The sequence below is a fragment of the Microcebus murinus genome, chromosome 6 (assembly GCF_040939455.1).
Source record: "Microcebus murinus isolate Inina chromosome 6, M.murinus_Inina_mat1.0, whole genome shotgun sequence".
Taxonomy (NCBI): Eukaryota; Metazoa; Chordata; class Mammalia; order Primates; family Cheirogaleidae; genus Microcebus; species Microcebus murinus.
In genome coordinates, this window is record NC_134109.1 from 4,326,244 (window position 1) to 4,341,827 (window position 15,584).

General features: G+C 48.7%; 1 protein-coding gene across 1 annotated transcript in view; it reads left to right on the top strand.

Annotated features, from left to right (window-relative positions):
- The window catches only part of HSP90AA1 (heat shock protein 90 alpha family class A member 1), a 216,904-nt gene extending 201,387 nt beyond the window's left edge, over positions 1-15,517 (top strand). The window contains exons 2-12 of the mRNA XM_012746310.3: positions 9,946-10,003; positions 10,614-10,775; positions 10,870-11,236; positions 11,587-11,720; positions 12,037-12,357; positions 12,563-12,728; positions 12,861-13,051; positions 13,153-13,300; positions 13,499-13,767; positions 14,099-14,432; positions 14,736-15,517. Of these exons, the coding sequence (XP_012601764.2) occupies positions 9,946-10,003; positions 10,614-10,775; positions 10,870-11,236; positions 11,587-11,720; positions 12,037-12,357; positions 12,563-12,728; positions 12,861-13,051; positions 13,153-13,300; positions 13,499-13,767; positions 14,099-14,432; positions 14,736-14,845 (2,260 nt within the window). The 3' untranslated portion in view covers positions 14,846-15,517. The remainder of the gene's footprint in view (positions 1-9,945; positions 10,004-10,613; positions 10,776-10,869; positions 11,237-11,586; positions 11,721-12,036; positions 12,358-12,562; positions 12,729-12,860; positions 13,052-13,152; positions 13,301-13,498; positions 13,768-14,098; positions 14,433-14,735) is intronic.
- Positions 15,518-15,584: the final 67 nt, after the last annotated feature.

Here is a 15,584-nt window from a genome sequence, read left to right on the forward strand (position 1 = left end):
TCCCACCTCAGCTTACCAAGTAACTGGGACCGTAGGCATCAACCACTGTGCCCAGCTCAAGTGCAAGAATTTAGAACTACACTAAGACAGATGGAACTTGGTCCAGCTGTCCTGTCACTACCCCCATTTTACAGATGAGGAAGCTGAAGCTTAAAGAGAAGCAGCTTGCTCCAAAGTCAGTAGAGGAGGAACCAAGACAAAAGCATACCTTCTCACTGGAGGTGGCAGGGAGGGAAGGCATCTGGAAGGAGGGGCCTTTTCTAGGCAGGAGGAATAGGATGGGTGCAGAGGTGTGGGGGTGGAAGGATGCAGGGTTTGGAAATGAGGGCAGAAGCTGGTAGAACCAGGTTATGAAGGGCCTCGCAGGCCCAGCCCAAGAATCTATAAGGAAGTCAGCACAAAAAATGACAACTCCATTAATGACAGGGTGGCCAGATCAAGGTGCCCACAACCTGGTCAATTAGCCACCTAGGCAGATTCTTGACAGCCAGGTGACCCCCAGCTAAGTGCAGACAGAAAAGAACTATTAGCTCCTAGGCCAGCCAGACACATCACGCCTGCTCATTTCTCCTCCGGTTTCAGTTTCTCACCCAACCTGGGGGGGTGCGGTATCTGAGGATAAACAGTGCCCCCACCCCCTGGCACCTGTTAGACCAGCTGGGCCTGTTCTTTCGCTGGCTGAACAAGAGGTTGTGTTTGGGTGGGTCTCAAAGGCCTCTGCCCCTGTGTTGGCCAAGACAAAAAGGGAGCAGCAGTGGTGGGCAGAGCCGGCTTGCACCCCACCCTAGCTTTGTGCCCACCTCTCTGAAGTTGCAAAAGAGATCCTCGAGAGATTGCAGGGAGGAGCAAGGAGGGTTGGACACAATCCCTGTCTTTCTCCAGTTTAAGATTCAGCTTTCTTCCAATTTTGGATTTTCTACCCTTCAGTCTTTCTTCTTTCACAGAACTGCTTCCTTGTCTTCTCTTATGAATACAGACAGCTTCATTCCTACTCCGCGAAAGGCTAAAAGCTTTACCATAAACTTTTCAGAATGAGACATTAATGATGGTGATCTAGATTGGGGCTCACATAATTCTCACTTTCCTAATTGTCCCAGTGCCTTGGAAGCCATTTCCAACTGGAAGCCCCAGACAGATGGCCAGTAGATGGCGCCAAAGGTTAATTACTACATTTGGGCTGACTTGCTCCAATTTGGTACAATTCAAGTACATACTCAGTTGTTCATTCTGTACACATAGGTGGCCTACCGGGTGCCAAGTTTTGAGATGGGTTTGTAGAATAAAGAGATGAGAGGCCGGGGTGCGGTGGCTCACATCTGTAATGCTAGCACTCTGGGAGGCAGAGGCAGGAGGATTTGCTTGAGGTCAAGAGTCCAGGACCAGTTCTTTTTTTTTTTTTTTGAGACAGAGTCTCTCGCTTTGTTGCCCAGGCTAGAGTGAGTGCTGTGGCATCAGCCTAGCTCACAGCAACCTCAAACTCCTGGGCTCAAGCAATCCTGCTGCCTCAGCCTCCCGAGTAGCTGGGACTACAGGCATGCACCACCATGCTGGCTAATTTTTTCTATATATATATTAGTTGGCTAATTAATTTATTTCTATTTATAGTAAAGATGGGGTCTCGCTCTTGCTCAGGCTGGTTTTGAACTCTTGACATCAAGCAATCCGCCCGCATCGGCCTCCCAGAGTGCTAGGATTACAGGCAGGCGTGAGCCACCTCGCCCGGCCCCAGGACCAGTTCTGAGCAAGAGTGAGACCCCTGTCTCTACAAAAAATAGAAAACTTAGCTGGGCATGGTGGCACATACCTGTAGTCCCAGCTACTGGGGAAGCTGAGCCAAGAGGATTGCTTGAGCCCAGGAGTTGGTGGTTGCAGTGAGCTGTGATAATGTCGTTACACTCTAGCCTGGGCAACAGAGCGAAACTCTGTCTCAAAAAAAAAAAAAAAAAAAGAGAGAGATGAGAAAGACAAAGTCTAATTTCACTTCAGCCACATGGGCTAAAGGCTGTGTAGGAGGCATGTGGGGTGAATATGACCAGAGGAGGTGATGTCCAAGCTGAGCTCGGTAGACAAGTGTTTGGAGAAAAGAAAGGCATTCCAAGAAGTGGAACTGCTCCAGGTGCGTTTGGGGAGCAACCAGAGAGGTGCGAGAAGGGCCTGGGAAGGAAGACCAGAGCCAGACAGTGAAGCCTTCGAGCGGCTGCAGTGCTGGGTGAAGGGGGTGCCATGAAGATGCTGAGTCTGGCGGTGACAGGCCCTGACATGCATTTGGTGGGATCCCTCCCACTGCCTGCGGAGGCTGGGAAAAGAGGTGAGAGGATGCAGCAGCAGCAGCGCCACCATGAACTCAAGAGGAGGAGGGAGGCTGGAACAAAAGCAGAAAACAATGCAGCTGGATATTCTTGGTGCGCCCCACCCACGCCCACCACCCTTTCCTGTTCTGTTCTTCCTCTCTGTATCTATTTCTCTGCTATATTCTTAAATTGCCAGGTCACCTGGTCAGGGCCGAAAGTGAGCCCCGTTGGGTTGCCTTGGGAAACTCAGCCGAGTTGTGGGCAGTGCCGAGGGGCCTTGATGACATGTCTGACAGTGCCAAGGTCAGGCATGGAGATGGGCACAGGAAGGAGGATCCCAGACAGGGAGGGTATGGGTCAACACCACAGCAGGGAGTGGGCACCGGTGGGATCAGCGGGGCCCTGGGGCTGGAACACCTAGAGAGAGACCACAGGCTCAGTGTCCTGGGCATAGCGGGTGGGGGGTGTGGAGGTTTTCTGCACTGGGAAGTGAGATGATGAAGACCAGAATGTAGAAGAAATAAATCCAGCAAAAGCCAGCTGAAAGTGGCCACAGCCGGGCCCTGAGGGCCCAGATCAGGGCAAGACCCTAAGCATGGAGAGAAAGAACATTTTAAAGGAAAAATTCACCAGTCGTGGCAGCTGTCAGAATGTGCGGGCTGAAGGCAAAGGATGAGTCAAAGATGACTCAGAAGGTTTGAAGGTGAGTTCAAGGGGAAATGACAGTACTTCAGGGAAGAAGTTTTAGTTCATGTCCAGGACTGCTGGTTCTGATAGGACATAAGAACTTGCCAGAACCCATCCCCCACTTGTTTGCATGCTTCTTGTTTGTCCCTCCGTGACTAGTATACAAGCTCCTGAAGGTGCTGCCTCAGGTCTGTCCAACTCTGTGCTTGCCTATGGGGCTCATGACTGCTCATCTACTTCCTGATTTATAGCAGGCACCAGGAGATGCAAATTCAGTCTTCTGGAAAAGACAGGCTAGGGAGTGCAGGGTGCAGGGAAGGAGAGTCCAGCCCCCTCTAACCCAAGGCCACAGTGGACCCGGCCACCCCAGCACTGGAACCCATTGGCAAGCATAGCATCCTGTCCCCCGGGTCTGTCTCTCTCCCAGTACCCAGGCTCTTCGGCTCTACTGAGGCTGCCATCTGGGAACCATCTTTATGGCCCTCCAAAACTATCCCATTCCCTTTCTTCCCAATCCATCCCTTCGACCACATTCCTGCACACATTCCCAGCATCTCCCATCCACACAGATGCGCCATAAACATCTTGGCCCAACATGGGTAACACTGAACTGGTCACCTGCTGCCACCTGCCTGGGCCCTGTGTTCCCCATGGCAACCATAACCCCACCCACCCAGGAACATTTGGGGCTCCTTGGCTTCATCCTGTTAACTTGCTCCCCTTGGTCTCTCCCAGGTCTGCCCCTCCTCTGCCCCCCAGCTCTCTGGGTGCAGGCCCTCCTCAGACCCACCCACCCCACAGCAGACTGGGGCCCCTGGGGAGATCCCACGATGCCTCCTCCTATCTCCAGGCCACATTCTGAGTCTGCACGATTTGGCCCCTGCCTACTTCTCACATCAGCCGCACTGCCCATGCCCTGTGTGTCTCCCACCCTCCCCCACTGCATACGAGTTCTCCAGCCTCCATCTTCTTTTTTACCTCTTGTCTCCTCACTGTTCCTAGCTCACTCCTAGTATTCCTTCTAGGTCTCACCACAGGCCCCTACTCTTCCCTCTACTGGCTGCCTTTCCCAGCGTCCCCCAGTAGCCAACACCTGACCTACCTCGGCCCTCAGGAAAGCCTCCATGCACCCTGCACGCTCTCCCAGCACTCAGTTTAGAAGTCCACGCATTTGGGTGTTCTTGGCTTCGTGTCGTCTCCGCCACGACGGTGAGGACCCGGTTTTGCTCCCACTTTGGCCCAGGGCCTGGACATGGGTTCTTGGTGAACACATGGGAACCAAATGGTGAGGAAATGAATGAATGGACAGTAAGACACCATTTCTGCCTATGAAAATGGCCAAACGTTGTTCTCAGCCACTCTCGGTGCTGACAACAGTGGCAGAGGGGGAAGGAGTGTTTGCCGGGCTCCCTTCTGGTGGCAGCATGTGGTAAGTCGAAGTGTCCGATCCCAGGCAGGGCCTCGAAAGATCGGAAGAAACTTCGAGTGAGGAACAGTGTTGGCACCACAGCATCCCCAGTTTTATGGATAATGGGAGAACTGGTTTGCTCTCTGGAAATCAACTCTAAAACATACGGCGGGAACAGAGGACTGGCCACGTCACTCCACCTGCCCTTGAATGCAGAGTTCTTCCCGCCCCCAGGGCCCTCCTCTCAGCCCCGCCCTGCCATCTCGGGCACGAGGCCCAGCACAGGTGGAGGACGGGACCACAGTGGCCTGGCAGCTGCCCAGCAGTCTGTCTGCCAGTACAGGCCACCCTTGGCTCCCGTCCTCCACCAAGAGAACAGCAGCGAGTCCATCCCCAGAGACACTTGCGGCATCGTCCCACATCCCTTCTATGACCACCCCTACGGTGGAGGAGAGGAGGCCGAAGGGAAGAGAGGCTCAGTAGCTTGCTCAAAGACACACAGCAGCGACTTCTGGGGCCCCTGCTCTTGGGGCCCCAGAACCTCGTCCAAAAAAGTAAAAAATAAAATAAAAAAAAAAAAAAAAAAAAAAAAAAAAAAAGACACACAGCACGTGGCAGGGCCAGAACTCACAATCCGGATCTGTGCTTTGATGTCAGCTTTCTTGGAAATTGTCTCTTTCTTTAAAATGACTAATTTTTGTTCCCTAAGTATGAACCACTGAATTCTCCTATATAACTTGATCTTGAACATTTTCTCAATTTTATCCAAGGTTTTTGCTAAACATCAATTTTTTAAAAAACAGCGTTATGAGCTACAATTAACATTCAATAAACTACATGTGTTTAAAATACAATCTGGGCTGGGCATGGTGGCTCACACCTGTAATCCCAGCATTGTGGAAGGCTGAGGTGGGAGAATTGCTTGAGGCCAGGAGTTCGAGCCAGCCTGGGCAACACAGTGAGATCCCACCCCCACCCAGCCTCTACAAAAATAAAAATTAGCCAGGCGTGGTTATGTGTGCCTGTAGTCCCTACTACTCGGGATGCTGAGGTGGGAGGATCCCTTGAGCCCAGAAGTTTAAGGTTGTAGTGAGCTGTGATGACACCACTGGACAACAGAGACCCCATCTCTAAAAAATAGGCCGGGCGCGGTGGCTCACGCCTGTAATCCTAGCACTCTGGGAGGCCTAGGCAGGTGGATTGCTCGAGGTCAGGAGTTAGAAACCAGCCTGAGCAAGAGTGAGACCCCCGTCTCTACTATAAATAGAAAGTAATTGGACAACTAATATATATAGAAAAAATTAGCCGGGCATGGTGGCTCATGCCTGTAGTCCCAGCTACTTGGGAGGCTGAGGCAGAAGGATGGCTAGAGCCTAGGAGTTTGAGGTTGCTGTGAGCGAGGCTGACGCCACGACACTCACTCTAGCCTGGGCAACAAAGTGAGACTCTGTCTCAAAAAATTAAATAAATAAATAAAGTACAATCTGATACATTTCAACATATGTATACATCTGTGAAACCATCACAATATTGAAAACAGTGAACAAATTCACCACCCAAAAGTTTCCTCATGCCCCCTGTGACATCCTCCCTCCTAATCCCATCTGCCTCATCTCCCACTGGCAACCCTTGACCAAATTTCTGTCACTATAGATTAGTTTGCATTCTCTAGAATTTATATAAATGACCAGCATCTTTCCCTCAGCATAAGTATTTTTATATAGACATATATACCAAGATAGACCATATTCTAGACCATAAAATGAGGCTTAATAAGTTTAAAAGGATCCAAATCATGCAAAGTATGTTTTCTGACCACAGTGGAATATTAGAAATCAATAACCAAAAGATATCTCCAAAACTGCCAAATATTTGTAAACTAAATAACATATTTATAAATAACCCATGGGTCAAAGAAGAAATCAAAAGGGAAATTAGAAAATATTTTGAACTGAATTAAAAAAAAGTGTATCAAGGCCGGGCGCGGTGGCTCACGCCTGTAATCCTAGCACTCTGGAAGGCCAAGTGGGGGGGGATTGCTCAAGGTCAGGAGTTCGAAACCAGCCTGAGCAAGAGCGAGATCCTGTCTCTACTAAAAATAGAAAGAAATTAATTGGCCAACTAAAATATATAGAAAAAATTAGCCGGGCATGGTGGCACTTGCCTGTAGTCCCAGCTACTTGGGAGGCTGAGGCAGGAGGATTGCTCAAACCCAGGAATTAGGTTGCTGTGAGCTAGGTTTAGGCCACGGCACTCTAGCCCAGGCAACAGTGAGACTGTCTCAAAAAAAATATATCAAAATTTGTGAGCCAGACCTGTTGTGACTTCCCTAGAAGCTCTTGCTCTGCGTGAGTAAAGGACTTACCTTTCCTGAGTCTCAGTGTTCTCATCTGTACCATGAGACCAAAGCCACCTACATCAGAGTTGAGAGGATTAACTGAGAAACTGCATGCAAAGTACCTAGCCCACTACCTGGAAGGCATGTAGGGGGACATATATTGCTGTAGGAGGAGGCCCGGGTAGATCCTAGCAGGATTTACTTTAACAAAGACATATATCGTAGTTACTGTGTGCCAGTCCCTGTGCTGGGTCATTTCTAAAAACATTTCTTCCCAGGTCCGGTTAAACAGCTAGGTCCTTCTTCTAGCAATGACATGAAATCAGTGAGGATTTGAGGAACGTGTAGAGGAGGGGATTGATAGGGTCAGATCTGTGTTCTTTTAGAGACAGGGTCTCGCTACGTTGCCCTGGTTGGAGCGTGGTGGCTGTTCACAGGTGCAATCCTACTACTGATCAGCACAGGAGTTTTGACCTGCTCTGTTTCTGAGTTGGGCCAGTTCACCATGCCTCCTTAGGAAACCTGGTAATGACCCCTCTCTCAGGAGGTCACCACATTGATGCTCAACTTAGTGCAGACACCTGACTGACATAGCACATGTCAGTCCAGAACTCCTGGGTTCAAGCGATCCTCCTGCCACAGCCTCCCAAGTAGTTGGGACTACAGGGATGCACCACCACACCTGGCTTTATTTTTTGTAGAGATAGGGGTCTTGTCCTGATGGACTCCAACTCCTGACCTCAGGTGATTCTCCTGCCTCAGCCTTTCAAAGTGCTGGCATTACAGGTGTGAGCCACCGCATGCACCCAGCCTCAGATCTATTTTTTTTGGAGAAAGAGTCTCGCTCTGTTGCCCCAGCTAGAGTGCCGTGGTGTCAGCCTAGCTCACAGCAACCTCAAACTCCTGGGCTCAAGCGATCATCCTGCCTCAGCCTCCCAAGTAGCTGGGACTACAGACATGCACCACCATGCCCGACTAAGTTTTTCTATATATTTTTAGTTGGCCAATTAATTTCTTTCTATTTTTAGTAGAGACGGGGTCTTGCTCTTGCTCAGGCTGGTTTCGAACTCCTGACCTTGAGCCATCCCCCCCACTTGGCCTTCCAGAGTGCTAGGATTACAGGCGTGAGCCACTGCGCCCAGCCTCAAGAAGTTTTTAGGAGGCAGAAATGGTAGGACTTAATGCCATATCCCCTGTGGGGGGATTCTGAAAGGCGGTGGGATAGTGAGTCAACTGGCTAGCAACCCCTCGAAAAGGGCAAGATGGAGGGGTGGGGGGGGGAATCTCATGAGCTCAAAGAGTCCCTGTCAGGGCTCTTCGGTGAGTCACCTGTACATAGGTACTATTAGAAAGGGAGAGTGCTGAACAGGATATTCTGGGAGCCTTGGACCCACCTCCAGGAGCTCAAGTGGTAGGACAGCAAGAGGGGCACGAGACTGGAGAGGAGACAGAAGGAACAGCGAGGGAGCAGGAGGAAAATCATAGTGTGTTGATGGTGGAAACCGTGGCGGAGGACTTAAGGAGGGGAATGGCAGGTGACAGCGTGGAATGTTAATTCTAGAGGTCAAAGGGACGGGACCAAAAATGTCCTGGTATTTAGTAACTGAGGCAGGAGAGAGCTGGAAGGACATTAAAGTTGGAGCCCAAGGGAAACAATGGTTCTCAGTGATACCCAGGTCCAGGGAGTGGCCTTGGGGCAGGTTCACTGGAGGAGAGGGGAAGTGAAGGCCCCAGAAACAAAGGACAAGGAATTTCAGAGGTGGGGCACCAGGTGGCTCATCTACACCAAACGTTGAACCTCCTGGGCAATGGCAGACACTAGTGTAGAAAGGGAGAGGCCTCCAAGTTAGGAGAGCGGGACAGTGGCTGGTAGGTGACAGGGGGAAGAGGGGCCCACCACTGCCAGTCTTGCGACCTGGAAACTTCAGAAAGCAGCAGGATGGGACCTGCTGCTCCCTCTCCTAACTGCCGGGAAAACCACGGCGCAGCTCAGGCGTAGCAGCAAGCACTAGGTCCCTTGCGGTGGGGCTGTTTCCAATCTATTTTTCCCCCTTTTAATGCCAGTCAAGGCTCTTTCTGTTATTTCAAACACTCGTAAGGCCCCAGTTTGAAAGCTCCTGTTCCTGGGGGAGCTGGGTTTCCCTACGGACCAGGAAGTGGAGTCAGTGTTCCACCAAGTTTGTTTACATGGTAAGAAGCTTCCAGAGTATTCCCCAAGGCCTCGCAGCCAATACTGGGAGGAGCTAGGGACAAAGATGGGGAGGGAAGGGGCAGGGGACCTGGGTCGGGCACGGGGCGGGGGCACCAGTGTGTTAACCTGAGGGTAGCCTCAGGAACGTGCCGCCTCCGCGGTTCTCACGGTGCGACCTCGCGTTGCTCAGAACACAAGTTGGCTTTGGGGACAAGTTAATCACCCACGTATTAGGCACTCCGTGTGGGTACCTCAAGTTATAAGCAAGGAGGACGGGCTTTACCGAGTCATAACGGGTGTAGCAGGGTGCGCATGCATTTAGTCGACCAGAGCCCTGAACCCCAGCCTGCGGGGCCCGGCGGCGCAAAGGACGCGCTCTGCGGGCGACTCAAGGCGCGGGAAAGCCCCGGGTCGCGAGCCAGGGCGGCGAACTCGCGCCTACCAAGGCGCATCCCGGCCCCGCCCGGCCGGCCCACTCCGCGGCCCAGACTCCCACAATACGCGGACACGCTTCAAGAATTAAAATTTCAGACGATGCCAGCATTTGGATTTTTTTAAAGCAAGTACATTTCTTATTGACGGCAAAAAACACACACACACACACACACACACACACAATTAAAATTTCACAAACACGCGGGCGTGGGAACTCAGTACTCGACCCCCACCACCCGCGCTCCCACCGCCCTGGAGCGCAGGGGCAGCGGGGCGGGGGCCGCGAGGGGAGGGCCGGGGGTGGCGGCCCCGGAAGGCGTCGAGACCTTCCGTAGGGTTCCGGGCTGCGCAGGCGCACTGAGGCCGGCGCGGGGACGCGCGGAGGCTGCTGGGGGAGGGGCGCCCTGGCCGTTCCCAGTGCGGGCCCTGCGCGCGCCCGAGGAGAAGCAGACCGCGGCCAGGGCGCAGGCGCAGGCGCGCGGCCGCGGCGTCGGTTGGGGAGGGTTCTTCCGGAAGGTTCGGGAGGCTTCTGGAAAAAGCTCCGCGCGCTGGGCGGGCCCGCCGCTATATAAGGGAGGCTCGGGGGCGGCGCGCCAGTTGCTCCAGCGTCTTGGTGCTGCTGCGGTGCGGGGCCCTGCGGTCCACTAGCCAAGGTGAGGGGGCGTCTAGGGGGCAAGAGGGCGCAAGAGGGCGCCGGGCCGGGCGCAGAGCGGGGCCGAGGGGCTCGGGGCGGCTCCTGGAACCCGCTCGGCCGCGGGGCCCGGGACTGCCGTGGTCTCTGCGCCGGGGGCTTCGGGCCTCTTGCGGCCTCTACGCGCCGCCCTTCGGAACGGGCCGGAGGGCCTGGGGTCTGCAGAATGTTCCGGAGAAGCGCCGGGGCGGGAGGGGCCGGATGCGAGGGGCGCTGCGGGCCTGCTCGCTGCCCGCCCGGGGAGGCGCCGCTCCCGGGCGCGTCCGGCCCGGGGGGCGTGCGGGGGAGGCCGCCATGGCGCCGCGGGGCCGCGCGGGAGGGGCGGCAGCAACGGACGGCGCGGGGTCGAGTCTCTGCCTTCGGCGCGGCCGCCTCGGAGCGTGCTCACGCTGCTTGTAATTACCGCGTTTCGAAATGAGGTCATCCCTTTGTCAGCCGCTTTCTATTTTCGGTTTGCTTAAATTTCGCACATCTCCAAAATGCGGCTCTAAAAATATGTGGAGAACGCGGCGTGACCCCGTAGTGCCGCCGTAGACCCGCTGCAGTCGGTAACCTGGCGCGGTGTCCTGCAGATGCCGGAGGAGACCCAGACCCAAGACCAGCCCATGGAGGAGGAGGAGGTGGAGACGTTCGCCTTCCAGGCAGAAATTGCCCAGCTGATGTCACTGATCATCAATACTTTCTACTCGAACAAAGAGATTTTTCTGAGGGAGCTCATTTCAAACTCATCAGATGTAAGTCTCCTATCAATTGGAAATTGGTTTGGGTTTTATTACGTACTTCAGCTTGGGACTGGGTGTTTGACAATTTTTGTCCTTTTGTCAATAGGCTTTGGACAAAATCAGGTATGAAAGCTTGACAGATCCCAGTAAACTAGACTCTGGGAAAGAGCTGCACATTAATCTCATACCAAACAAACAAGATCGAACCCTCACTATCGTGGATACTGGGATTGGAATGACCAAGGCCGACTTGATCAATAACCTTGGTACTATCGCCAAGTCTGGGACAAAAGCGTTCATGGAAGCTTTGCAGGCTGGTGCAGACATATCTATGATTGGCCAGTTCGGTGTTGGTTTTTATTCTGCGTATTTGGTTGCCGAGAAAGTAACTGTGATCACCAAGCATAACGATGATGAGCAGTACGCCTGGGAGTCTTCAGCAGGGGGATCATTTACAGTTAGAACTGACACAGGTAGGCAACACACGGACAAATTTACTGGTTAAGGCAGTCATTGGAGGGGGTGGGGTGCTGCAAACAATGGATCCCTGAAGATGATGTGAGCCACAACTTGTGTTTGCCCAGCAACTCTGGAACAAGCTAGTGAGCCCCATGATTTAGTGTGTAGTAGCATGATGTGGGGGTTATGTATCTTGAGGCATTTAGACTTGTTGTGTTAGCCTTTCCATCTATAATAATGGTAAATCTCGCTTCGTAGACTTGTTCCAAGGGGGTTAGGTATGGCATTGAGCTAAATTAGTTTTGTTTTTTTTTAACCTTGATTTAGCCATTGAGATTTAAAAAGGAGTCCATTTTTATTTCAGGTGAACCTATGGGTCGTGGAACAAAGGTTATCCTCCATCTGAAAGAAGACCAAACTGAGTACTTGGAAGAAAGAAGAATAAAGGAGATTGTGAAGAAACATTCTCAGTTTATTGGCTATCCCATTACTCTTTTTGTAAGTTTCCACATAACTGCAGAATAAATTGTATTGTTCCTTATGTAGATAAACGAAATAAATAATTTTTAGATCTGTTAAGGGAAGGACCCAAACTTTAAGAGTAGGCTGAGGCCTCTTCGGAATTTAAGCTCTGCTTACTTTGGAAAGATACCTAAGGCTATTAAGTAGTAGATGTATTGAATATTGGGGACAAGCTTTGTGACTATTTAGGCTTTAGAGTAAGTGTGTCACTCCTTTCGGCCTTTTAGGTCCAGAATGTGGAGGTGATGTGATGATTTCACATCTTTTTCTTTTTCTTTTTTTTTTTTTTAAGGTGGAGAAGGAACGAGATAAAGAAGTCAGCGATGATGAGGCTGAAGAAAAGGAAGAGAAGGAGGAGGAGAAGGAAAAAGAAGAAAAGGAATCCGATGACAAGCCTGAAATAGAAGATGTTGGCTCTGATGAAGAGGAAGAAGAAAAGAAGGATGGTGACAAGAAGAAGAAGAAGAAGATTAAGGAAAAGTACATTGATCAAGAAGAGCTCAACAAAACAAAGCCTATTTGGACCAGAAATCCTGATGATATTAGTAATGAAGAGTATGGAGAATTCTACAAGAGCTTGACCAACGACTGGGAAGATCATTTGGCAGTGAAGGTAACTGCTGGGTGCTTCATTCATAGGTAGCCTTTAGGTTAATTTTTAAGAGTTGGTAGTATTGTTAGCTTTCTCCACTCTTCCTCACCCATCCCAAATGCTGTAAGTTACATAGGTGCTGCGTATGTTATTTATCAGGTTAAGTAGCTTTCAGTGAAAACTGTTTGCAGTGTAGTGTCCATTGACACTTTGTGTTTTATTACAGCACTTTTCGGTTGAAGGACAGTTGGAATTCAGAGCTCTTCTTTTTGTCCCAAGACGTGCTCCTTTTGACCTATTTGAAAATAGAAAGAAAAAGAACAACATCAAGTTGTATGTACGAAGAGTTTTCATCATGGATAACTGTGAGGAGCTAATCCCTGAATACTTGAGTAAGTAGATATAGGAAGAAAGGTCATTGTCACTGGTTAAAGGAACTCCTCTTACCGCCTCTGGGTTGTTTTTTTGGTTTCACATCTTTTGTCCTTGGAATAACTACATGCATTTGGTCTTTGTTTTTTCAGATTTCATTAGAGGAGTGGTGGACTCTGAGGATCTCCCTCTAAATATTTCCCGTGAGATGTTGCAGCAAAGCAAAATTTTGAAAGTTATCAGAAAGAATTTGGTCAAAAAGTGCTTAGAGCTCTTCACCGAATTGGCAGAAGATAAAGAGAACTACAAAAAGTTTTACGAGCAATTCTCTAAAAACATAAAGGTTGGTGTAAATACATTTGACTGTTAGTAGTTTTCAAACTGGCCTGATTTTAAAGGATATTTTTAATGCAGAAAGTCTTTAAAGCTCATGTTTTGTTTCAGCTTGGAATACATGAAGATTCTCAAAACCGGAAGAAGCTTTCAGAGCTATTACGATACTACACATCTGCTTCTGGTGATGAGATGGTTTCTCTCAAGGACTATTGCACCAGAATGAAGGAAAACCAGAAACATATCTATTATATAACAGGTAATAGACAGTATATGTTACAATCATATCACTTTATTCTTTTGTAGCCTTACAGTGGGTTTGATCTAGGCAAGATAGTTAATGTGAATAAACTAGGTAATATGGATCATCCTTAATTATTTGACTGGTAAGAAAAGCTAGGTGAAGTAGAGGAAGAAGCCATTGACTGTTAAAGGTCCTAAAATCTTAATTTTTCAGGTGAGACCAAGGACCAGGTAGCTAACTCAGCCTTTGTGGAACGTCTTCGGAAGCATGGCTTAGAAGTGATCTATATGATCGAGCCAATTGATGAGTACTGTGTCCAACAGCTGAAGGAATTTGAGGGGAAAACTTTAGTGTCAGTCACCAAAGAAGGCTTAGAACTTCCAGAAGATGAAGAAGAGAAAAAGAAACAGGAAGAGAAGAAAACAAAGTTTGAAAACCTCTGCAAAATCATGAAAGACATCTTGGAGAAAAAAGTTGAAAAGGTATGTGGAGTACATTTTATCTACATTTCTTCACTATTGCCACTTCTGAGGTGTTCTTCAAACTTAACCACACATAGCCCCTCTTCCTTGTAAATTCTCTGACAAAACCAACATACATTCTTGACAAAAAAACCCCAACTGTTATTATATGTAAAACACATTTTAGTCCATGCATTTAGTGCTGGCTCTCTGGATACCTAAATTTATATAAATATTATTTCTGATCTGTAGCTATTTGGGTTCGTTAGATTTCATTTCACAACAAAAGCTGAGAGATTAAAATAATCTGGGTATTTCTAGGGTCCTAGTCATCTAATTCTTTTGATTACAGGTGGTGGTGTCAAACCGATTGGTGACATCCCCATGTTGTATTGTCACAAGCACATATGGCTGGACAGCAAACATGGAAAGAATTATGAAAGCTCAAGCTCTAAGAGACAACTCGACAATGGGTTACATGGCAGCGAAGAAACACCTGGAGATAAACCCTGACCATTCCATTATTGAGACCTTAAGACAAAAGGCAGAGGCTGACAAGAACGACAAGTCTGTGAAGGATCTGGTCATCCTGCTTTATGAAACTGCACTCCTGTCTTCTGGCTTCAGTCTGGAAGATCCCCAGACACATGCTAACAGGATCTACAGGATGATCAAACTTGGTCTGGGTAAGCCTTGTGTTTCTACTATATTAATACAGAAAAGAAACACGTGACAACTCAAACGGTGGTTAACTTCCAGCTACTTAAATTTGGATTATGTTGGCCTGCTTGGGGAACATGTATTAAAGTCCTGTTTTCATAGGAATGAAGGGAGCTTTTTCACTTACACCCTAAGAGCTAAGACATGAAAATGAGATTTGTTTACCTACCCTGTAATACACGGTTTTTTAAAGTGGGCAAAGACCAGTAGTATTACACTAATTAGCTGGCTTTAAGAAATCTTTCTAATAAGTTTTATTTCCAAAAAAGGTATCGATGAAGATGACCCTACTGCTGACGATACCAATGCTGCTGTGACTGAAGAGATGCCACCTCTTGAAGGAGACGATGACACATCACGCATGGAAGAAGTAGACTAAGCTCTCCCTGAAGGATGACTTGTATACGTGTTCAATACTTCATTCCCACCGATAATATATTTTCAAGGATTTTTTTTTCTTTATTTTTAACATTAAAAAAAATCTGTATGGCATGATAATAACTACTTTAAGGGGAAGATAAGGTTTCTTTCTACTTCTAAGTGTGATACTGTGATACTTTAGGCACTAAAGCAGAGCTAGTAATGCTTTTCTGGTTTCACATTGGCTTATTGTAACAGATTGAGGTAAAAAGTGTTGTAAGATGTATCTAACCTCTGTTAACTTTGTGGCCTAGAGTGCTTAGCTATCAAGCCAGATTCCTTAGTAGACCAAATCTTTTGTCACTGAGTATTCTAAGATCTTGACATTTAGAAGAAAAGTATTTGTTAAAATGGCTTGAGTTCATCTTCTAGAATCTACTTTTTAAACTTTTCATCCCCTTGTAGTTTGTGCATGTACTAGTCCTCTAGAAATAAGTATGTCTAAAGCAACTTGAAACTCTACACACAGGGCTTGTTTTCCAAAGAAGTGGTGTTTAGAGGAACAAAATTATAAGCCCTACCCATTGTGTTGTAAAACTGTTTTGAAAAGTGAGGCTTGTGAATAGAGATGTAGTGCCCAAGTCACAATCCACTTAAAACTTGTAACAAATACAGATAAGTTAAAAAGTTGTGTGAAAGTGTCGTCTTTGAGCAGTAGGGATTTGCCAGATGACAGTTGGTCCCAGAATGTAAAAAGT